The following is a 26542-nucleotide window of genomic DNA, read 5'->3' as shown; positions in this document are numbered from 1 at the left end:
CGCTGGGTGTGTGAGGGGATGTGTACGTTTGGCCTTACTGGAATCCACCTCCCCTCCACGTCAGCTGGCGGGCCACCCACCCTCGTGAGAGGACTTGGTCAGCCTTACTAACGTACGCCACAACTACTCGTCATGAACGAAGCAAAATGACACATGAGGATGGCTCATATAACCTGCTACACTGACTTACGCTAAATGGATCATCATTTTTCACATCTCGCGACATACCCCATGTTGGCCCCGTAAGCGGGGTTCACCTGCCCTTATTATCAAGTTAGTATCAAAATAAACCATACGAGTCTCTATATACTTCCTAAGGATCAGTCGAGAGTATCAAACACCACACAAGAAAATTGGCGAAGCTGATAAATAAGTAAGGCTTCTGCTACTGACCTCAGCACGGAATATGCTTCTCTGTCGTTGTGTTCATCGCCAGGAAGAGTTTCAGGCCAAGCCAGGCTCTGCCCACGGTACCTGGCCTACCTACGACCTACCCACGACAACATTGTCCTATGAGAGATGGCTAGCACGTAGTGCTCACCACAAGAGAATTTTGAAGTTAGAATAAACAGCCATGTGAGTTACACATTGTTGAGCAGTATGTGTGAGATGTAGTGCGTGTGTGTTGGTGTGCGTGTGTTTGTGTGCGTGTGTGTTTGTGTACTGAACGCCAACAACCCACATCTATGTAAAAGAGAAAAAAAAAAAACAGCAACCTGGGTTCGGGAGGGGAACTTGACAGCCATGACAGTAAACCAGCGTTCCAAGATGTCATACACATCTTGTGGTAAGTACTGGTAAGTAGGCAAGTGTAAGTACTGTGTCTTGTGGGGAGAGAGTGTGGCAGCCTGTGTACTCTGGTGGTGCAGTTTCTACACAAACAAAGATATTCTCTGTTAAGCTCAATAGTTGCCTTAAAAATTTACCTCGATCATTTTCTCTTGTGTGATCGTCTTCGTGTTATCGTGGAAATACCGAGGAAAAAATATGAATCTGTACTTTTATTAAACTAATTATGATGAAGAGAAACACTTGAATACCACATCATGACAACATGAACTTTTGAACAACTTCAGGAGAGAGAGAGAGAGAGAGAGAGAGAGAGAGAGAGAGAGAGAGAGAGAGAGAGAGAGAGAGAGAGAGAGAGAGAGAGAGAGAGAGAGAGAGGGTTGGGTGGGGGGCAGAGGGCAGCACAGGTGTTACTGCTACAGGTGTGGCCACACGGCACAACACCTGCCGAGCCCACTAGCACGGAAGCCACCCACCTGCCTGGCTACCCACCATCAGGTGAGACAGTTTAGTTATAGTTGAGGTGGACAAGTCAACAAAGGGAGCAGATACGATGGCAATACTTTATAAAGTTAAGGTTATCCTTACTGTATGAACATACATACATACATACATACATACATACATACATACATACATACATACATACATACATACATACATACATACATACATACATACACATACATACATACATACATACATACATACATACATACATACATACACATACATACATACATACATACATACATACACATACATACATACATACATACATACATACATACATACATACATACATACACATACATACATACATACATACATACATACACATATAGTACAGTACAAATGCGTAATTACACGTTCAGAGGCTCAGAAAGACCAGACACACACACACACACACACACACATACATTTCTACTTCTTAAAGAAACTTGACCCTCATGAATGCTACAAGATAAACAGGAAACAAACAAAAAAAAAGGTCTCGAAGAATAATGGGAGCTGGCAGCTTGAACCTCCGCCCACTGACTGAATTCCATGAACCCATCGCGCGCGCACACACACACACACACACACACACACACACACACACACACACACACACACACACACACACAGGTCCCAGGGAAACACTCATCATGGACACCTTTCCAACACGTACACGTACGTGACGCCACGGACGACACATTCCACGGACGCGTTCCTCAGGCACGTTACATCAACTGGTTCCATGGAAATCATCAGTTAGTAACCCCCCCCCCCCCGGACAATGCCCATTAGACACTGTGGTTACTGGCGGGAGACGCGCCCGTGGCTTAGTCAACTGATACCATCCCTTTCAGGGAAGACTGGAGGCCATTTCCTTCCTTCCCAGAGTGAGAGGTTTGTGTACGTGATACGAGAAGTTCAGTAATTACGTAAGATCCACGAAAAACGGAACCGCCGAGATCATGCAATAAAACTTGAACAATGACGTCCAGTCATGCGAATCATTGACCCAATTCAGGCACACAACCCTCGCGTCCCACTTATCTCCTGTGAATGAAGCGCGCGACTTCCACAGCTTTTCTCCCAGCTTGAACACTGCCTCCCAGCTGAGCTTTTGTCTCGGGGCCCCGGGGGAGGGAAGGCGTAATCTGACCTCCTAGAAAACTCTAACAAATCTTAAGACGTTCCCATACGGTGAGTGACGGAGTACAGGGAGTGTGTTCATCCCTCTCTGTGGTATGCTCCCTCACTGGTCCTGATTCAAGTCTTGTGCACGGGAGGGACTGCCGCCGGTCAGGGGGCCGGGAGCTTGATCACGTGTACACAAGTGTCAGCCATCGCTCCTCCACGAGCACCTCGTCTTTGTTCCCCTCGCGCACGTATCACCCGTCACACAGACCCATATAACATGACCACCACCACTTCTGCTGACGATGACCCCGACAACCAATGGACATAAGGACGACCACTCCACCACAGAACACCTGCTCCTGCTGCTCTAACACTATAATGCTACCACTCCACCACCACTGTGTGAAGGACTTCTCTACCAGTGAACAATCTCCACCACTAAATAATGACCACTGCCACCTCTACCACAAGACCCCCACACCAGGCAAGTACGTCCCACGATCATCCCCCTTCACCAGCAGCGCCACCGGCAATCATGGTCCAGCGATAACAGGCGTCGATTTTCAAGATGACTTTTTGAAAATCCCGGGTCACCAAGTGGTATGACCCCCGTGTTGCCTTCCCCAGTCCTGCTGGTTCTTGTGTTGCCTTCCCCAGTCCTGCTGGTTCTTGTGTTGCCTTCCCCAGTCCTGCTGGTTCTTGTGTTGCCTTCCCCAGTCCTGCTGGTTCTTGTGTTGCCTTCCCCAGTCCTGCTGGTTCTTGTGTTGCCTTCCCCAGTCCTGCTGGTTCCCATGTTGTGATATCTGGGTTGACCGATGTATATATGTTTGTGTGTCAGGGTCGGCGGAGGAACACATACACACACACACACAAAAGCCCTGTTCCCCTCCGTCCTCAGCGGCGGGCGAGGGACGGGGTCCCATGTGTGAGGGAGGTCACGTCATCACGTGTCATGTGACGGACTGTGACACCTTCCCTGGGGTCGTCTGTGCTCGGGGAAACATAGCAGTAAACATCATCTGACTGGAGATCAGTGTATGACGTCACGTTTGTTATCAAACGACACATCTTCCTGCCAGATACATCATCAGGTGCACACGTGTCCTCGTGTGTGTACACACACACACACACACACACACACACACACACACACACACATGCTAATAAGTTTATGTTTTCCATCACCAATTTGTACTTTACGGGATTGCAGTTTTACACTCGTGGAGCCCCATCCATCTCTTGTACATTCTCGACTAATACAGATCCTTTTATATTTGTGTTGTGGTGTCTGTATTAACCATAACCTCATTCTGGTCCCTACAGCCACCACTAATACTAAACAAGTTTATTCTTTTTGAAAAAATCTCTTTAACAAGTTTGTTGCTTGAGTTCATCATATCATGTCCTCTGGTGGTTCTACCCACACTGCTCTCGAAGACCTGTTCACTGTACACGTCTTCGATCCCTCCGTGTGGGTTCGTTTTACTTGGGACAGACAGGTAAAGACTTAACATCTCGTGTATAAATACCCTGTCCACACTGGTCCACTATCTTGTGCTCTCCTCGCTCACATGAATGAAGACTCACATCTTAGTGACTGGTCCACAGCTTCCTCAATAATAATCAAAATCATAAATAGAAATTCACTTGAATCTGCTCTTCTACAGGTGACTGATGGTAAGAATATGAATGTCAGTAGACTTTATGTTTCGTAGTGACTTGTGTACGAGGGTTGATGACCTGACACAGACGTAGTGACCTGAATAGTTTAGCAAGGTCGGGATTCTAACTCCACGTGGGTTACTATACCACCCTCACTGCCTCCTTCATTACCGTGTACGATGTGATCCTGGTAACATCAACTTGTGTCTCTGTATACATTTCCCTCCATCTGTGATGTGTTACTATCTCCTTCTGAAGATGTATTGAAATACACGAAAGCGCTTAAGCAAAAATTTTCGTGCCTTGATTTCCTTTGTGGTCTACAAGTTCATATATATATATATATATATATATATATATATATATATATATATATATATATATATATATATATATATATATATATATATATATATATATATATATATATATATATATATTCCTATGAGTCCACCGGGAAAATGAAACACGATAAGTTCCCAAGTGCACTTTCGTGTAATAATCACATCATCAGGGGAGACACAAGAGGGAAATATTAGTCAGTTGATATACATCGAAGAGACGAAGCTAGGACGCCATTTGGTAGACACGTGATTGTCCTAGCTTCCTAGCTTTGTCTCTTCGATGTATATCAACTGACGGTTACATTTCTCTCTTGTGTCTCCCCTGATGATGTGATTATTACACAAAAGTGCACTTGGGAACTTACCGTGTTTCATTTTCCCGGTGGACTCATAGGAATATCTTGATCACGCGCAAAATTGTGATCCTTTCCAACAAATATATATATATATATATATATATATATATATATATATATATATATATATATATATATATATATATATATTGAAGGTTTGTTGAATGTGTTTGATGATAGAGTGGCAGATATAGGGTGTTTTGGTCGAGGTGGTGTGCAAAGTGAGAGGGTTAGGGAAAATGATTTGGTAAACAGAGAAGAGGTAGTGAAAGCTTTGCGGAAGATGAAAGCCGGCAAGGCAGCAGGTTTGGATGGTATTGCAGTGGAATTTATTAAAAAAGGGGGTGACTGTATTGTTGACTGGTTGGTAAGGTTATTTAATGTATGTATGACTCATGGTGAGGTGCCTGAGGATTGGCGGAATGCGTGCATAGTGCAATTGTACAAAGGCAAAGGGGATAAGAGTGAGTGCTCAAATTACAGAGGTATAAGTTTGTTGAGTATTCCTGGTAAATTATATGGGAGGGTATTGATTGAGAGGGTGAAGGCATGTACAGAGCATCAGATTGGGGAAGAGCAGTGTGGTTTCAGAAGTGGTAGAGGATGTGTGGATCAGGTGTTTGCTTTGAAGAATGTATGTGAGAAATACTTAGAAAAGCAAATGGATTTGTATGTAGCATTTATGGATCTGGAGAAGGCATATGATAGAGTTGATAGAGATGCTCTGTGGAAGGTATTAAGAATATATGGTGTGGGAGGCAAGTTGTTAGAAGCAGTGAAAAGTTTTTATCGAGGATGTAAGGCATGTGTACGTGTAGGAAGAGAGGAAAGTGATTGGTTCTCAGTGAATGTAGGTTTGCGGCAGGGGTGTGTGATGTCTCCATGGTTGTTTAATTTGTTTATGGATGGGGTTGTTAGGGAGGTAAATGCAAGAGTTTTGGAAAGAGGGGCAAGTACGAAGTCTGTTGTGGATGAGAGAGCTTGGGAAGTGAGTCAGTTGTTGTTCGCTGATGATACAGCGCTGGTGGCTGATTCATGTGAGAAACTGCAGAAGCTGGTGACTGAGTTTGGTAAAGTGTGTGGAAGAAGAAAGTTAAGAGTAAATGTGAATAAGAGCAAGGTTATTAGGTACAGTAGGGTTGAGGGTCAAGTCAATTGGGAGGTGAGTTTGAATGGAGAAAAACTGGAGGAAGTGAAGTGTTTTAGATATCTGGGAGTGGATCTGGCAGCGGATGGAACCATGGAAGCGGAAGTGAATCATAGGGTGGGGGAGGGGGCGAAAATTCTGGGGGCCTTGAAGAATGTGTGGAAGTCGAGAACATTATCTCGGAAAGCAAAAATGGGTATGTTTGAAGGAATAGTGGTTCCAACAATGTTGTATGGTTGCGAGGCGTGGGCTATGGATAGAGTTGTGCGCAGGAGGATGGATGTGCTGGAAATGAGATGTTTGAGGACAATGTGTGGTGTGAGGTGGTTTGACCGAGTGAGTAACGTAAGGGTAAGAGAGATGTGTGGAAATAAAAAGAGCGTGGTTGAGAGAGCAGAAGAGGGTGTTTTGAAGTGGTTTGGGCACATGGAGAGAATGAGTGAGGAAAGATTGACCAAGAGGATATATGTGTCGGAGGTGGAGGGAACGAGGAGAAGAGGGAGACCAAATTGGAGGTGGAAAGATGGAGTAAAAAAGATTTTGTGTGATCGGGGCCTGAACATGAAGGAGGGTGAAAGGAGGGCAAGGAATAGAGTGAATTGGAGCGATGTGGTATACCGGGGTTGACGTGCTGTCAGTGGATTGAATCAAGGCATGTGAAGCGTCTGGGGTAAACCATGGAAAGCTGTGTAGGTATGTATATTTGCGTTTGTGGACGTATGTATATACATGTGTATGGGGGGGGGGGGGTGGGGCCATTTCTTTCGTCTGTTTCCTTGCGCTACCTCGCAAACGCGGGAGACAGCGACAAAAAAAATATATATATATATATATATATATATATATATATATATATATATATATATATATATATATATATATATATATATATATATACACGAGCCTGAGTTAGGTACCCATCTTATCATTCTGGTTCAGGAGAAAAGTGTTATCCTCGTCGTTGTAAGGTTCTACCTATTCTCTTGAACTATTTCTTTTTCCAATCTTTCGTTCGTTACGACATTCATCCTCACTCAAGTTGTTCCTTCTACAATCGCTTCACTTCTTATACAAATATTTTCTCCCATCTCTCCTGATTCCTCGGTCATGATGTCAGGTTGAAGCGTCCCACCGAGTTTCAAAAAACGTAACCACTTCATCCTCAGGGGATTTTAAAAGCCGTCCATATGTCCTCGTCCATCTGTCTTGTGAAACGTGGGAGGCAATGACGGACATCCATCCCGTCCCAGCGGTTCAGCTTCGCTACTTCCGCTAAAGCTTTTCCTTCCCTCCTCCGGCAGACCTTCTCTAGCAACTCTGTCCACCTGCTCAAGTAAGAAGTGCAGACCTGTAATGCACTTGTCTGTGCTGGGTGTGAATCATGAAGCAAATATCTGTGTGAACTGTGACCTCTGCCCCAGCCCTGACTGGTTTACTGGTGATAAACTGGTAGTCTTAACCCCAAGCCTGTTCACAGCACAGATGCCATCCATCTACTTCTGACGAAATGATATTCAAAGTCTTGCCTCATTCCAGCCAGTCCCGCCTCCACAGCATTTTCCATTCGTCACGTGACTGTTCATTTGTGCCATCATGAGCGTCTAACTTCATGTGTTTACCCTATTTGCTCATCCAGGGAGGATAGCGCATCAAAATAATTATACAGATCACAAAGGGGTCGTTATCAAACCCCAGTGGCCAAATAATGATTGAATTAGATATCAAAAGGTTGGTTTATTGTATAAGATTATCGACTACCCATACAGCAGACTCATCTAAATGATGCAAAAAGCGGATACAATCTCAGAACTTCAGATGACATTGACAAATATCAACATTGAGGTTTCGTGTAATCTTTTGTAGGTTTTGATTGTATCTGTAAACTAAAAAAACGAACAGTGTTCTTACATTGTTCTGGTGTGTGTCTGGGCTTTTGGCCACACACTGTTATCGTGATTGTAACATCTTTAAACACTAGAGCTTCAACCAGGGCTTTTCAATGGCGGCCCGCGGGCCAAATCCGACCCTTGAGTGGTTTGTCATTGGCTCTTTGACAGACTCAAAAGAACTAAAATAAATCAACAAATCTATCTATTCATCTATTTACTTCAGAAATTTGACATAAACAGATTTTTATCGTGACCCACTGTATTAGTTAGCTGTATGAAACATGTCATCAATGGTCATTTTTCGTTTCTTTCTGTGTAAAAAGCTTTTGAGAAAACAAAAAATGAAGGTAAAATAAATGTGTGGCCCTTGTATGAATGTGAGTCTCATGATCCAGCCCTCATGATCCAGCCCTCATGATCCAGCCCTCATGATCCAGCCCTCATGATCCAGCCCTATACTCCTGAAGTCAATGAATAGCCCTGATCCAGACCCTAGCTTCATGTAGCAACTATCTTTCAGTCTACTGATCTTGTTACTTCACACACGTTTCACTTCAGGTATTTCATAATGATGGAAAGTCTGGTCGTACTCTTCTACTTCATGACACGTCACGTGACTCTCCTGAGAGTGACCTTCACATTCTGACTAAAGCATCAAGTTTATCATGTTCTGGGAGACCTGTGTGAGAGGGTCTACCTTGAACCTCTTTATCTATAATGCTGGCATATCTGTACCAGGTTTTACAGACAAGAATGTTACATTCTGGTCTATGGGTAATGTGAGCATATCTGTACCAGACTTTAAGAACAAGAATGTTAAATTCTGGTCTATGGGTAATGTGAGCAAGTAGTAAGGGTAGAGTCAGATATAATTCAACTGTCTGTCATCATGATAACTTCTACAACCTCAAAACAGATAACTATGATGAACAACTTAGGTTGTGGGCGAGATGCCCAGTCGTTATTCTACAATATCTTTGTGCTCCAGTGCCTCGGAAGGAACCACAGGTCAAGAGTGGTAATGTTGTGTGTCTCTACAGGGAATGTGTACAAATACTGGGGACTAATTGTTCAGTGTCCTCATTTCTAATTTGTTGTAACAGTTTTTGTAATGTTGGAGCGATGGGTCACGGTGGTCAGAGAGCAGAAGGCGAAAAAGTAACACGTACATGTCTGGGGAGCGGTTTCTGACAGGCCATTGTTTAGCAGGATAGTGTGTAAGCCGGGGTAGGGAGGGTGTTTGTTTACTGCCTGCCCAGTGTAAGCCGGGGTAGGGAAGGTGTTTGTTTACTGCCTGCCCAGTGTAAGCCGGGGTAGGGAAGGTGTTTGTTTACTGCCTGCCCAGTCATTCCTGTATGTATATATTCCTTCAATGTCGTGTTTGTGAGGCTCATGAATTCCCGTGACACGTGCGGCACGACCCCATCATGACGGCACGACCCTATCATGATGGCACGACCCCATCATGATGGCACGACCCCATCATGACAACACGACCCCATCATGACAACACGACCCCATCATGACAACACGACCCCATCATGACAACACGACCCCATCATGACAACACGACCCCATCATGACAACACGACCCCATCATGATGGCACGACCCCATCATGATGGCACGACCCCATCATGACAACACGCCCCCATCATGACAACACGACCCCATCATGATGGCACGACCCCATCATGATGGCACGACCCCATCATGACAACACGACCCCATCATGACAACATGACCCCATCATGACGGCACGACCCCATCATGATGGCACGACCCCATCATGACAACACGACCCCATCATGACAACACGACCCCATCATGATGGCACGACCCCATCATGACAACACGACCCCATCATGATGGCACGACCCCATCATGACAACACGACCCCATCATGATGGCACGACCCCATCATGACAACACGACCCCATCATGATGGCACGACCCCATCATGACAACACGACCCCATCATGATGGCACGACCCCATCATGACAACACGACCCCATCATGATGGCACGACCCCATCATGACAACACGACCCCATCATGATGGCACGACCCCATCATGATGGCACGACCCCATCATGATGGCACGACCCCATCATGACAACATGACCCCATCATGACGGCACGACCCCATCATGATGGCACGACCCCATCATGACAACACGACCCCATCATGACAACACGACCCCATCATGATGGCACGACCCCATCATGACAACACGACCCCATCATGATGGCACGACCCCATCATGACAACACGACCCCATCATGATGGCACGACCCCATCATGACAACACGACCCCATCATGATGGCACGACCCCATCATGATGGCACGACCCCATCATGATGGCACGACCCCATCATGACAACACGACCCCATCATGATGGCACGACCCCATCATGATGGCACGACCCCATCATGACAACACGACCCCATCATGACAACACGACCCCATCATGACAACACGACCCCATCATGATGGCACGACCCCATCATGATGGCACGACCCCATCATGATGGCACGACCCCATCATGATGGCACGACCCTTAAGGGCGACAGTACGACACTCTGCTGTCGTGGCCCAGCCTTCGTGCTGAGCCACAAGGGTCGCATCATGCGACAGCAAGGGTCGTACCGTCGTACACAGGGGACCAGGAACACGTGTTTGCGTGAGCGACTACGTCAACCCACACGGCACACATCAGCGACTGGGGTTGTATGAGACGGTAAATATGGTGCGGGTCCCTACTGTCCAGGGCGATGACAGAGAGACAGAAGACGGGGCGGGATGAGGAGCGTCAAGACCTAATGGACAGGTTACATAGTGGTCAGGGCAGCTCGAGAAGAAAAAAAAATATATATAATGAAGGTGAGGTAGGAGGAGTCTCGGTGCGCCGACGTGGGAGAGGGAAGGCTCGCTGAGTGAAGGGAAAGCCTGCAGGCACAAGTTAAGGATGACGTAAGATTATGAAGCAAGAAGAGAGAAGTTAAGACGTTGGATTAGGTATTAAAGGGAGACGACTGTGGCATACGACCATTACGATGTGTGAGCCACTTGAGGAAGGGAACAGCCAACTGCCGCGGAGAAATAATTAACTGGATAATTGTTATTAAATATTAAACTGCTTAATATGCTACATCTGAACCTCAGGTGTGAGGCAGGCTCAACCCATGCAGTAATGCTGGAGGAACCCCGAGGGTAATGCTGGAGGAACCCCTGGGATAATGCTGGAGGAACCCCGAGGGTAATGCAGATTGAACCCCTGGGATAATGCAAGCAGAACCCCTGGGATAATGCTTGCAGAACCCCTGGGATAATGCTGGCAGAACCCCTGGGATAATGCTGGCAGAACCCCTGGGATAATGCTGGCAGAACCCCTGGGATAATGCTGGCAGAACCCCTGGGATAATGCAGGCAGAACCCCTGGGATAATGCTGGCAGAACCCCTGGGATAATGCAGGCAGAACCCCTGGGATAATGCAGGCTGAACCCCTGGGATAATGCAGGCAGAACCCCTGGGATAATGCCGGCAGAACCCCTGGGATAATGCTTGCAGAACCCCTGGGATAATGCCGGCAGAACCCCTGGGATAATGCAGGCAGAACCCCTGGGATAATGCTTGCAGAACCCCTGGGATAATGCAGGCAGAACCCCTGGGATAATGCAGGCAGAACCCCTGGGATAATGCTTGCAGATCCCCTGGGATAATGCAGGCAGAACCCCTGGGATAATGCTTGCAGAACCCCTGGGATAATGCAGGCAGAACCCCTGGGATAATGCTTGCAGAACCCCTGGGATAATGCAGGCAGAACCCCTGGGATAATGCAGGCTGAACCCCTGGGATAATGCAGGCTGAACCCCTGGGATAATGCAGGCAGAACCCCTGGGATAATGCCGGCAGAACCCCTGGGATAATGCTTGCAGAACCCCTGGGATAATGCCGGCAGAACCCCTGGGATAATGCAGGCAGAACCCCTGGGATAATGCTTGCAGAACCCCTGGGATAATGCAGGCAGAACCCCTGGGATAATGCAGGCAGAACCCCTGGGATAATGCAGGCAGAACCCCTGGGATAATGCTGGCAGAACCCCTGGGATAATGCAGGCAGAACCCCTGGGATAATGCAGGCAGAACCCCTGGGATAATGCAGGCAGAACCCCTGGGATAATGCTGGCAGAACCCCTGGGATAATGCAGGCAGAACCCCTGGGATAATGCAGGCAGAACCCCTGGGATAATGCAGGCAGAACCCCTGGGATAATGCAGGCAGAACCCCTGGGATAATGCAGGCTGAACCCCTGGGATAATGCAGGCAGAACCCCTGGGATAATGCAGGCAGAACCCCTGGGATAATGCAGGCAGAACCCCTGGATAATGCAGGCAGAACCCCTGGGATAATGCAGGCAGAACCCCTGGGATAATGCAGGCAGAACCCCTGGGATAATGCAGGCAGAACCCCTGGGATAATGCAGGCAGAACCCCTGGGATAATGCAGGCAGAACCCCTGGGATAATGCAGGCAGAACCCCTGGGATAATGCAGGCAGAACCCCTGGGATAATGCAGGCAGAACCCCTGGGATAATGCAGGCTGAACCCCTGGGATAATGCAGGCTGAACCCCTGGGATAATGCAGGCTGAACCCCTGGGATAATGCAGGCAGAACCCCTGGGATAATGCAGGCTGAACCCCTGGGATAATGCAGGCAGAACCCCTGGGATAATGCAGGCAGAACCCCTGGGATAATGCAGGCAGAACCCCTGGGATAATGCAGGCAGAACCCCTGGGATAATGCAGGCAGAACCCCTGGGATAATGCAGGCTGAACCCCTGGGATAATGCTGGCAGAACCCCTGGGATAATGCAGGCAGAACCCCTGGGATAATGCAGGCAGAACCCCTGGGATAATGCAGGCAGAACCCCTGGGATAATGCAGGCTGAACCCCTGGGATAATGCAGGCAGAACCCCTGGGATAATGCAGGCTGAACCCCTGGGATAATGCAGGCAGAACCCCTGGGATAATGCAGGCAGAACCCCTGGGATAATGCAGGCTGAACCCCTGGGATAATGCAGGCTGAACCCCTGGGATAATGCAGGCTGAACCCCTGGGATAATGCAGACAGAACCCCTGGGATAATGCAGGCAGAACCCCTGGGATAATGCAGGCTGAACCCCTGGGATAATGCAGGCTGAACCCCTGGGATAATGCAGGCAGAACCCCTGGGATAATGCTTGCAGAACCCCTGGGATAATGCAGGCAGAACCCCTGGGATAATGCAGGCAGAACCCCTGGGATAATGCTTGCAGAACCCCTGGGATAATGCTTGCAGAACCCCTGGGATAATGCAGGCAGAACCCCTGGGATAATGCTTGCAGAACCCCTGGGATAATGCTTGCAGAACCCCTGGGATAATGCTTGCAGAACCCCTGGGATAATGCAGGCAGAACCCCTGGGATAATGCTTGCAGAACCCCTGGGATAATGCTTGCAGAACCCCTGGGATAATGCAGGCAGAACCCCTGGGATAATGCTTGCAGAACCCCTGGGATAATGCTTGCAGAATCCCTGGGATAATGCAGGCAGAACCCCTGGGATAATGCTTGCAGAACCCCTGGGATAATGCAGGCTGAACCCCTGGGATAATGCAGGCAGAACCCCTGGGATAATGCTTGCAGAACCCCTGGGATAATGCAGGCTGAACCCCTGGGATAATGCAGGCTGAACCCCTGACGTTTATGTCAGTGACCACACGCGGGCTGGTCACCTCCTACTGTAGACAGGTGTGTGACCACACGCGGGCTGGTCACCTCCTACTGTAGGCAGGTGTGTGACCACATGTGGGCTGGTCACCTCCTACTGTAGACAGGTGTGTGACCACATGTGGGCTGGTCACCTCCTACTGTAGACAGGTGTGTGACCACACGCGGGCTGGTCACCTCCTACTGTAGACAGGTGTGTGACCACATGTGGGCTGGTCACCTCCTACTGTAGACAGGTGTGTGACCACATGTGGGCTGGTCACCTCCTACTGTAGACAGGTGTGTGACCACATGTGGGCTGGTCACCTCCTACTGTAGACAGGTGTGTGACCACACGCGGGCTGGTCACCTCCTACTGTAGACAGGTGTGTGACCACACGCGGGCTGGTCACCTCCTACTGTAGGCAGGTGTGTGACCACATGTGGGCTGGTCACCTCCTACTGTAGACAGGTGTGTGACCACATGTGGGCTGGTCACCTCCTACTGTAGACAGGTGTGTGACCACACGTGGGCTGGTCACCTCCCACCGTGACAGGTGTGTGACCACACGTGGGCTGGTCACCTCCTATTGTAGACAGGTGTGTGACCACATGTGGGCTGGTCACCTCCTACTGTAGACAGGTGTGTGACCACACGTGGGCTGGTCACCTCCCACCGTGACAGGTGTGTGACCACACGTGGGCTGGTCATCTCCCACCGCGACAGGTGTGTGACCACACGTGGGCTGGTCACCTCCCACCGTGACAGGTGTGTGACCACACGTGGGCTGGTCATCTCCCACCGTGACAGGTGTGTGACCACACGTGGGCTGGTCACGTACTGTTGTTGGTAGGTTGGCGCGGGTGGGTCAGGGCCTCTGCCACAGCCATGACCTCACTAGTGCTGCCAGCCTCCCTTGTGCTGAGCAGCCTTCATGTACACAGCCATTCCTCACCATTCCCTCACAGCTACCCCGCGGGCGGGCCAGGGTGATGACCCAGGGTAACATCTTCCCACATTCCTCCACCACCACACCACGCCAACCTCCTACGTACGCCGCCTGTACCCTATTATTTCGTTCATTGTCTGAATTCAATGTTCAATTGTCCCTCGTCTACGATCATCCAAACTTCATCACTTCAGTACAATGGTTGTTAAGTATGGTACAAGATGCACTACGATCATCCAAACTTCATCACTTCAGTACAATAGTTGTTAAGTATGGTACAAGATGCACTACGATCATCCAAACTTCATCACTTCAGTACAATGGTTGTTAAGTATGATACAAGATACACTACACTGGTCGTGGCAGCCAGCCAGCCAGCCAGACAGGCCTCCCTCCTCATGACGACGTTCATTAACGAGGAAAAATCTGGAAATAAATTGTCAACTTACCTTTTCCGGAAATCCATTTCTTCCCGGTCCGTGCTGCATGAAATTATACTACTCGAATTAATTACACCATCTCATACTATCTTATATATATATATATATATATATATATATATATATATATATATATATATATATATATATATATATATATATACAAACACAAATGCAATGGGCTACGAAAGATGCAAAGAGACAGAAGCAAATATATACACTCGTGCACAAGCCATATACACACCTACATATAATGATACATTTCCCGCAGTATCAATACCCGAGTTACCACGAAAACACGTCACTCTTTCCCGTCCAACCAAGAGAGAGACAAACCCCGAGCGAGCCAGGTGAACCCAGACTGAAGTAACCTGTGGGTTAGCGGCCTCATTCCTAGTATAGACCTCACCACTGACACCAGATACGTGTGTCTGTGTGTGTGTGTGTGTGTGTGTGTGTGTGTGTGTGTGTGTGTGTACACCATATCTCTCTGACTCATGGCAACTGGATCACAACAAATAATTCTGAAGTGTAAGTAAGATGAAGATGAGAAAGTAAAGTGATGACAGGATCCGCCAGGACACAGCATGAGGTAGTGATCCTGCTGCCACTTACCCGAGGCCTCAATATGGTAAGCAGTCTGGCCAACATTTCCACTACTTTCTGGTCTACATCTCGACTATTTTCTTATCGTATCGGCTACACACACACACACACACACACACACACACACACACACACACACACAGCCTTACGACCCAGCCCACGTGCCAGGCAGCACATGTGTTTCTCAACAGCCATTAGTTTGGTTGGCCCAACTCAGCCACCAAAGTGATGACTGATAAATGAATGAACCAATAAGTGAAGGAGATATGGTGGGGTCGTTCAAGGCATTTATAAGATTCGGTTATGAACAGAGCCAGACGACCTTACTGCATGTAAAGGCGCTATCGTAACCTTGAACAACGAGATTTATGACCCTATGAACACCATGATATGACATGTAAGAAGACATGACCTTTGATCCAATTCTAAAGTGCCAGTACGTGCACCATAATCAACACAGCAAGGTTCATCAGTCTGGTGAACTTGGGAACTTATCGTGTTTCATTTTCCCCGTAGACTCATAGGAATATCTTGATCACGCGCAAAATTGTGATCCTTTCCAATATATATATATATATATATATATATATATATATATATATATATATATATATATATATATATATATATATATATATATATATATATATATATATATATATATATATATATATATATATATATATATATATATATATATATATATATATAATTTCCTGCAAAAATCGTCCAAATGCCTCTCTCTTCTCTTTCGCTAATAATCTTACTTCTTCATCCTACCACTCACTACCCTTTCTAATCAACCCACCTCCCACGCTTCTCATGCCACAAGCATCTTTTGCGCAAGCCATCACTGCTTCCCTAAATACATCCCATTTCTCCCCCACTCCCCTTACCTCCTTTGTTCTCACCTTTTTCCATTCTGTACTCAGTCTCTCCTGGTACTTCCTCACACAAGTCTCCTTCCCAGGCTCACTTACTCTCACCACTATCTTCACCCCAACATTCTCTCTTCTTTTCTGAACACCTCCACAAGATAATGATCAGACATCTCTCCAGTTGCACCCCTCAGCACATTAACATCCAAAAGTCTCTCTTTCGCACGCCTGTCAATTAACACATAATCCAATAACGCTCTCTGGCCATCTCTCCTACTTACATACGTATACTTATGTATATCTCTCTTTTTAAACCAGGTATTCCCAATCACCAGTCCTTTTTCAGCACATAAATCTACAATCTCTTCACCATTTCCATTTACAACACTGAACACTCCATGTACACCAATTATTCCCTCAACTGCCACATTACTCACCTTTGCATTCAAATCACCCATCACTATAACCCGGTCTCGTGCGTCAAAACCACTAACACACTCATTCAGCTGCTCCCAAAACACTTGCCTCTCATGATCTTTCTTCTCATGCCCAGGTGCAATGCACCAATAATCACCCATGAGAGGCAAGTGTTTTGGGAGCAGTTGAATGAGTGTGTTAGTGGTTTTGATGCAGAAGACCGGGTTATAGTGATGGGTGATTTGAATGCAAAGGTGAGTAATGTGGCAGTTGAGGGAATAATTGTACACATGGGGTGTTCAGTGTTGTAAATGGAAATGGTGAAGAGCTTGTAGATTTATGTGCCTAAAAAGGACTGGTGATTGGGAATACCTGGTTTAAAAAGAGAGATATACATAAGTAAACGTATGTAAGTAGGAAAGATGGCCAGAGAGCGTTATTGGATTACGTGTTAATTGATAGGCGCGTGAAAGAGAGATTTTTTGGATGTTAATGTGCTGAGAGGTGCAACTGGAGGGATGTCTGATCATTATCTTCTGGAGGCGAAGGTAAAGATTTGTAGGGGTTTTCAGAAGAGAGAATGTTGGGGTGAAGAGAGTGGTGAGAGGAAGTGAACTTGGGAGGGAGACTTGTGTGAGGAAGTACCAGGAGAGACTGAGTACAGTATGGAAAAAGGTGAGAACAAAGGAGGTAAGGGGAGTGGGGGAGGAATGGGATGTATTTAGGGAAGCAGTGATGGATTGCGCAAAAGATGCTTGTGGCATGAAAAGCGTGGGAGGTGGGTTGATTAGAAAGGGTAGTGAGTGGTGGGATGAAGAAGTAAGATTATTAGTGAAAGAGAAGAGAGAGGCATTTGGACGATTTTTGCAGGGAAAAAATGCAAATGAATGGGAGATGTATAAAAGAAAGAGGCAGGAGGTCAAGAGAAAGGTGCAACAGGTGAAAAAGAGGGCAAATGAGAGATGGGGTGAGAGAGTATCATTAAATTTTAGGGAGAATAAAAAGATGTTTTGGAAGGAGGTAAATAAAGTGCGTAAGACAAGGAACAAATGGGAACCTCAGTGAAGGGGGCTAATGGGGAGGTGATAACAAGTAGTGGTGATGTGAGAAGGAGATGGAGTGAGTATTTTGAAGGTTTGTTGAATGTGTTTGATGATAGAGTGGCAGATATAGGGTGTCTTGGTCGAGGTAGGATGCAAAGTGAGAGGGTTAGGGAAAATGATTTGGTAAACAGAGAAGAGGTAGTAAAAGCTTTGCGGAAGATGAGAGCCGGCAAGGCAGCAGGTTTGGATGGTATTGCAGTGGAATTTATTAAAAAAGGGGGTGACTGTATTGTTGACTGATTGGTAAGGTTATTTAATGTATGTATGATTCATGGTGAGGTGCCTGAGGATTGGCGGAATGCTTGCATTGTGCCATTGTACAAAGGCAAAGGGGATAAGAGTGCTCAAATTACAGAGGTATACGTTTGTTGAGTATTCCTGGGAAATTATATGGGAGGAAATTGATTGAGAGGGTGAAGGCATGTACAGAGCATCAGATTGGGGAAGAGCAGTGTGGTTTCAGAAGTGGTAGAGGATGTGTGGATCAGGTGTTTGCTTTGAAGAATGTATGTGAGAAATACTTAGAAAAGCAAATGGATCTGTATGTAGCATTTATGGATCTGGAGAAGGCATATGATAGAGTTGATAGAGATGCTCTGTGGAAGGTATTAAGAATGTATGGTGTGGGAGGCAAGTTGTTAGAAGCAGTGAAAAGTTTTTATCGAGGATGTAAGGCATGTGTACGCGTAGGAAGAGACGAAAGTGATTGGTTCTCAGTGAATGTAGGTCTGCGGCAGGGGTGTGTGATGTCTCCATGGTTGTTTAATTTGTTTATGGATGGGGTTGTTAGGGAGGTGAATGCAAGAGTTTTGGAAAGAGGGGCAAGTATGCAGTCCGTTGTGGATGAGAGAGCTTGGGAAGTGAGTCAGTTGTTGTTCGCTGATGATACAGCGCTGGTGGCTGATTCATGTGAGAAACTGCAGAAGCTGGTGACTGAGTTTGGTAAAGTGTTTGAAAGAAGAAAGTTAAGAGTAAATGTGAATAAGAGCAAGGTTATTAGGTACAGTAGGGTTGAGGGTCAAGTCAATTGGGAGGTAAGATTGAACAGAGAAAAACTGGAGGAACTAAAGTGTTTTAGATATCTGGGAGTGGATTTGGCAGCGGATGAAACCATGGAAGCGGAAGGGAATCATAGGGTGTGGGAGGGGGCAAAAGTTCTGGGAGCGTTGAAGAATGTGTGGAAGACGAAAACATTATCTCGAAAAGCAAAAATGGGTATGTTTGAAGGAGTAGTGGCTCCAACCATGTTATATGGTTGCGAGGCGTGGGCTATAGATAGAGTTCTGAGGAGGAGGGTGAGTGTGCTGGAAATGAGATGCTTGAGGACAATATGTGATGTGAGGTGGTTTGATCGAGTAAGTAATAATAGGGTAAGAGAGATGTGTGTTAATAAAAAGAGTGTGGTTGAGAGAGCAGAAGAAGGCGTTTTGAAATGGTTTGGTCACATGGAGAGCATGAATGAGGAAAGATTGACAAAGAGGATGTATGTGTCAGAGGTGGAGGGAACGAGGAGAAGTGGGAGATCAAATTGGAGGTGGAAAGATGGAGTGAAAAAGATTTTGAGTGATGGGGGCCTGAACATGCACGAGGGTGAAAGGCGTGCAAGGAATAGAGTGAACTGGAACGATGTGGTATACCGGGGTCTACGTGCTGTCAATGGATTGAACTAGGGTATGTGAAGCGTCTGGTGTAAACCATGGAAAGTTCTGTGGGGCTTGGATGTGGAAAGGGAGCTGTGGTTTCGGTGCATTATTACATGACAACTAGAGACTGAGTGTGAACGAATGGGGCCTTTGTTGTCTTTTCCTTGCGCTACCTCGCGCACATTTGGGGGGAGGGGGGTGGTTATTTTCAAGTGTGGCGGGGTGGCGATGGGAATGAATAAAGGCAGACATTGTGAATTATGTGCACGTGTATATTTTTTTTTTCTTTTTTTTTTTTTTTGCTTTGTCGCTGTCTCCCGCGTTTGCGAGGTAGCGCAAGGAAACAGACGAAAGAAATGGCCCAACCCACCCCATACACATGTATATACATACGTCCACACACGCAAATATACATACCTACACAGCTTTCCATGGTTTACCCCAGACGCTTCACATGCCCCGATTCAATCCACTGACAGCACGTTAACCCCGGTATACCACATCGATCCAATTCACTCTATTCCTTGCCCTCCTTTCACCCTCCTGCATGTTCAGGCCCCGATCACACAAAATCTTTTTCACTCCATCTTTCCACCTCCAATTTGGTCTCCCTCTTCTCCTCGTTCCCTCCACCTCCGACACATATATCCTCTTGGTCAATCTTTCCTCACTCATTCTCTCCATGTGCCCAAACCATTTCAAAACACCCTCTTCTGCTCTCTCAACCACGCTCTTTTTATTTCCACACATCTCTCTTACCCTTACGTTACTTACTCGATCAAACCACCTCACACCACACATTGTCCTCAAACATCTCATTTCCAGCACATCCATCCTCCTGCGCACAACTCTATCCATAGCCCACGCCTCGCAACCATACAACATTGTTGGAACCACTATTCCTTCAAACATATCCATTTTTGCTTTCCGAGATAATGTTCTCGACTGCCACACATTCTTCAAGGCTCCCAGAATTTTCGCCGCCTCCCCCACCCTATGATCCACTTCTGCTTCCATTGTTCCATCCGCTGCCAGATCCACTCCCAGATATCTAAAACACTTCACTTCCTCCAGTTTTTCTCCATTCAAACTCACCTCCCAATTGACTTGACCCTCAACCCTACTGTACCTAATAACCTTGCTCTTATTCACATTTACTCTTAACTTTCTTCTTTCACACACTTTACCAAACTCAGTCACCAGCTTCTGCAGTTTCTCACATGAATCAGCCACCAGCGCTGTATCATCAGCGAACAACAACTGACTCACTTCCCAAGCTCTCTCATCCCCAACAGACTTCATACGTGTATATATATATATATATATATATATATATATATATATATATATATATATATATATATATATATATATATATATATATATATATATACGTTGAGATGTATAGATATGTATATTTGCGTGTGTGAATGTGTATGTATATACATGTGCATGTGGTTGAGTTGGGCCATTCCTTCGTCTGTTTCCTTGCGCTACCTCGCTAACGCGGGAGACAGCGACAAAGCAAAATAAGCAAATGAAATAAATATATATATATATATATATATATATATATATATATATATATATATATATATATATATATATATATATATATATATATTCCTATGAGTCCACGGGGAAAATGAAACACGAAAAGTTCCCAAGTGCACTTTCGTGTAATAATCACATCATCAGGGGAGACACAAGAGAGGAATATAACAGTCAGTTGAGATACATCGAAGAGACGAAGCTAGGACGCCATTTGGTAAACATGTGATTTTGGACAATCACATGTTTACCAAAAATGGGGGGCTGGAAATCCTCCCCTCTCATTTTTTTTTAATTTTCCAAAAGAAGGAACAGAGGGGGCTAGGTGAGGATATTCCCTCAAAGGCCCAGTCCTCTGTTCTTAACGCTACCTCGCTAACGCGGGAAATGGCGATTAGTATGAAAAAAAAAAAAAAAAAATATATATATATATATATATATATATATATATATATATATATATATATATATATATATATATATATATATATATTTATTTATTTATTTATTTATTCATTTATTTATTTATTTTGCTTTGTCGCTGTCTCCTGCGTTAGCGAGGTAGCGCAAGGAACTAGACGAAAGAATGGCCCAACCCACCAACATACACATGTATGTACATACACGTCCACACACGCAAATATACATACCTATACATTTCAACGTATACGTATATATATACACAGAGACATATAGATATATACACATGTACATAATCCATACTGTCTGCCTTTATTCATTCCCATCGCCACCTCGCCACACATGAAATAACAGGGATATATATATATATATATTCCTATGAGCACGGGGAAAATGAAACACGATAAGTTCCCAAGTGCACTTTCGTGTAATAATCACATCATCCGGGGAGATACAAGAAAGAAATATTGATCAGCACGAGCAAAGTACCCAGTTTATCGATCAACCCTTAAGGATGGATGAACAGCTGCGTTGACCGTATATCAGAAAAAAAAACATCGTGGTGGAAGGAAACAAAGCACACGTCAAGCAAGCCTTCTCGAAACAGGTTGGGGTGAGCAGCGGCGTGCCGCAGGGCCTCAGTCCTGGGACTACTGGCCTCCCTGACCTACACTGGGCCAAGACTCACACAACAGTCTCTTGGTTATGGTCGGCGCCCTACAGACTGACGGAGGACGTCCAGCGGAGGACACCAACGCTGCCGCCAGACATACGAACGGTGAGTAACAGGGAGGTGTTGGAGGCCACAGATTTGACCACCACGAATGAGAAGAGAGTCATGGGTGACTTGATCACAGTCTTTCAGTTTTTAAACCAGTCTGGTAATGTTAACAAGTCCAAGTTCTTCGAAAGATGCAAAGACAGAACAACCATAGAACATAACACGATCTTAAGCATGAAACTTGTAAGCCGAGGTGTGCAGACGTACTTTATATAGTACGAGTCGTGGCTGAATGGAACTTACTGAGCCATGAACTTGTTAATGATGATGACAACACACACACACACACACACACACACACACACACATCATATACATACGTAGAGTGTATGTTGTCGTCAAATTAACACCTGAGCCAAACGTTAACGATGTTTTTCGGGTGGTAATGATGGTTGACGGTGGCAGCCGTAATGATGCAGGCAGATGACAGTCTGAAACCCAGAGAACCAGCCGACCACAGGAAGACCCACTAGGATACATGATCACGCAGCATTTGAACGTAACTACGTAACGAACTAGAGACATAAGAAGGTCTGAGCGGAGGATACCAGACTCAAACGAGAGGAATACAACTGTGGGAACAACACGAAGCTAAACAACATGATGGTGCGCCTACAGTGTGGAGATGGAATCCCACACTGACATTGTAAGGCATTGTGATCGACGGTTCTGTCGAAACACAAATAGGAGGCTTCAAACATGAATGCTTTCGCAAGGAAACAGAAAGTCAAGGTAAAAATATGTATGATAATGAGTTTGATAAAAGACATGACAAAGATGCACTGTGGTATAGATAACTACAGAGGAAACAAGAGCCAACTAGTGTGCAAGATGTATGAGAGCGAGGCACAAATGTAAGAAAATGAGGAAGGACAAGAAAAGATTACAAACTTCGAAAAAAAATTTTACAAGGCAGGTGTGAACAAGACAGGTGTGTACAAGACAGGTGTGTACGTGGCATGTGTGTACAAGACAGGTGTGTACGTGGCAGGTGTGTACAAGACAGGTGTGTACGTGGCAGGTGTGTACAAGACAGGTGTGTACGTGACAGGTGTGTACAAGACAGGTGTGTACGTGGCAGGTGTGTACAAGACAGGTGTGTACGTGGCAGGTGTGTACAAGACAGGTGTGTACGTGGCAGGTGTGTACAAGACAGGTGTGTACGTGACAGGTGTGTACAAGACAGGTGTGTACGTGGCAGGTGTGTACAAGACAGGTGTGTACAAGACAGGTGTGTACAAGGCAGGTGGAAATGCAAACCTCTTCCATAAGTTCACTCGTGGTAGCCAGCTACATAAAGAGCAGTTAGTCAGTCATCAGGAGGGAAGAGGTAGTGAAGACATGATCATACTGCAGGACCGGAAGTGATCAGCTCAAACTGTATGTGCGGACACTACAAACTCCACACCATTCAAGGGATAAAAGGGAGCATTTGGAAAACAATGAATTTGCAACAACAACAACAAAACAACAACAAGAACAACAATAAATAAAGTACGTTACTGAAGGATCTTGATGCTAACAAGACACATGATCATGATGATGATACCCCGCACAGACTTGAATAAGTGAGCACAAGTGGCGGGTGTGGGCCCGTTGTGGTAGAGTGTGCATTCCCAAGGAAGGGGAGGAGATCTTACTGAAGGCAAAGACATCAGGGAAATACACTGAACTACAGACCAGTCACTATGACGAGTGTGGCCGAAGAAACACAGACGAAAGATAATCATAAAGGATAAAGATGATCAACTGCTGAGAAGAAACTGTATAAACAAGAAATAATACGGGTTCAGAGAGAGAGAGAGAGAGAGAGAGAGAGAGAGAGAGAGAGAGAGAGAGAGAGAGAGAGAGAGAGAGAGAGAGAGAGAGAGAGAGAGAGAGAGAGAGAACTTCGGTGCAGAAAAAAATCTTGATGAAAGATAAAAGAGCATACGTCAAAGGATACTTAAGAGTTACGTCAGAGGATACGTCAGAGGACACATCACAAGATACTTCAGGGATACGTCAGAGGATACTTAAGAGTTACGTCAGAGGATACGTCAGAGTATACGTCAGAGTATACGTCAGAGGACCCTTTTTAACGTGGGTTAGGGAGTGTGAGGTGTGCTGGGGAGGTCGGGTCTGAAATACGTTGCTGTACTTAATCTAAGTATATGACTTGACTAGAAGGAGTGTAAGTATACCTGATCTATGTATATGACTTGACTAGGAGTGTATGTATACCTGATCTATGTATATGACTTGACTAGAAGGACTGTATGTATACCTGATCTATGTATATCACTTAACTAGGGGTGTACGTATACCTGAGTATGTTTGCGGATGATACTGAGGTCATGAGAGAAACAATAAATGACGGGGAATCCAATTGTTTACAAAGGGATCAGAACAAACTCCAGGGTTGGCTTGATATATGAAGGTCATCCCAAAGCTACTGCACAGCAACGAAGGCGTGGGACATATGAACAATCGGTCCCGGTATGACATGAGTGAGAGTGGGACCTGGGATCGACAGTGTCCCTAACTTATCACCAAAACACCACGTCAGGAATACTGTTATAAGGGCAAAACTGTTTACTATGTAGCTGATATCAGAATTACATCTAAATCCATGGAAAAAAATCTTATCAAATTATTCACAACTTAAACATAAACCAAAATATGTATCTCAAGTTCGGTCACCTTACTTTACGAAACATAAAGACTCAAAGTAAAGATACAAAGGTCAATAGAAATGATACCTGAAATAACAAAGCTGAGTTAAAAAGAGTACAAGGCTCTGTTAATCATCTCGGAAGAGCGAAGATTAAAGGGCGACTTGATCACAGCCTTCATGTTCATCAACCAATTTGACAAAGTGGACAATGATAACTGCTTTGAAAGAGGCGAAGAAAGAGCAACCAAAGGTCATGATAGACGCAAAGATGTACCTTTCTATTACAGCAAGTGTTGATGAATAAGCTGAGTCAAGATACTGTGAATGCTTACACCATACAGAATTAAAAAAAAAAAAAATTGATAACAGAGAAAGTTTAAGATACAGGTCTCCACAAGTATGTATGGAACTCTGTCGCCGTCCGTACTGTACCTTACCATATCTTGTCTTCCCACCCCAGGTGTCCCATCTGTCTGGTATGAGGCTTACGCAGCCTCCACCGGGTGGGACCGACGGCAGGTGATAAAGTGTGATGACATATGAGTGTATATGTGGAGGGAGTACGAGAGGTAAGTGAATAGTTAGTGTTTACTGTCTTCGTTATCCTGGCTTCATCTTGGGCATGAGGGGTATTGTGATGTGTTGATACGGCATCTGTAATGTTACAGAGACAGCTGCTATCTACAGTACAGACGGCAAGGTGCAACTCGTGTACGTCTAGGGAGTGTAGTCTCAGGTGTGGAATGTCTGGTGGGATGATAAGTAAGAATGTTTAGGGAGAGCAAGTGTTTAGTGCTTGTCGAGTCATTGCGGTATTCGTACGTTTTTGTGTGAGTTGTATTTGTTTTGAGCACAAGTTGTGGAAGTGCGAGGCAGGGTATGTCTTTCATTCTTATTTTGAGAATGGTGATTAATTATGGATGGAGTGGTTTAGAAAGGAAGGGTCCAGTACCAAGCATATCGAGGTGGAACTGTAGTCGGGAGATCTATGTTTTGTTATGAAGGTACTGGATGTTTGTGCTTACCAAGCAGTAAGTGATGTGTGTTGCCAGGTTTGCACCTTTGTCATATTTGCCAAGACATAGTGGATAAACATGCAGGTGAGGAGTAGTTTATGTTGGTTAGGATGAACATGCAGGTGAGGAGTAGTTTATGTTGGTTAGGATGAACATGCAGGTGAGGAGTAGTTTATGTTGGTTAGGATGAACATGCAGGTGAGGAGTAGTTTATGTTGGTTAGGATGAACATGCAGGTGAGGAGTAGTTTATGTTGGTTAGGATGAACATGCAGGTGAGGAGTAGTTTATGTTGGTTAGGATGAACATGCAGGTGAGGAGTAGTTTATGTTGGTTAGGATGAACATGCAGGTGAGGAGTAGTTTATGTTGGTTAGGATGAACATGCAGGTGAGGAGTAGTTTATGTTGGTTAGGATAATTTGTTTGTAAAAGATACTAAGGATTTTTTTTCTTTTTTATTCTGGTATATGGAAGTGTTCCTGGAGGCTTCAGTTTATCTTTTTTGGTTTTCGT

General features: G+C 45.4%; 1 protein-coding gene across 10 annotated transcripts in view; it reads right to left on the bottom strand.

The window, feature by feature from the left end:
• The window catches only part of wnd (Mitogen-activated protein kinase kinase kinase 13 wallenda), a 436263-nt gene that overhangs the window by 198582 nt on the left and 211139 nt on the right, over positions 1 to 26542 (bottom strand). For 5 of the 10 annotated variants that reach the window (XM_071659719.1, XM_071659720.1, XM_071659715.1 and 2 more), the window contains one exon: positions 14968 to 15015. The exons of 4 other annotated variants lie outside the window; for them this stretch is intronic. In XM_071659719.1, the coding sequence (XP_071515820.1) occupies positions 14968 to 15015 (48 nt within the window). The remainder of the gene's footprint in view (positions 1 to 14967; positions 15016 to 26542) is intronic. One more of the 10 variants, XM_071659717.1, reaches the window with a different exon arrangement.

Source organism: Panulirus ornatus, chromosome 68, assembly GCF_036320965.1.
Source record: "Panulirus ornatus isolate Po-2019 chromosome 68, ASM3632096v1, whole genome shotgun sequence".
In the NCBI taxonomy this organism is placed as follows: domain Eukaryota; kingdom Metazoa; phylum Arthropoda; class Malacostraca; order Decapoda; family Palinuridae; genus Panulirus; species Panulirus ornatus.
This window is presented reverse-complemented; position numbering and strand designations above follow the sequence as displayed.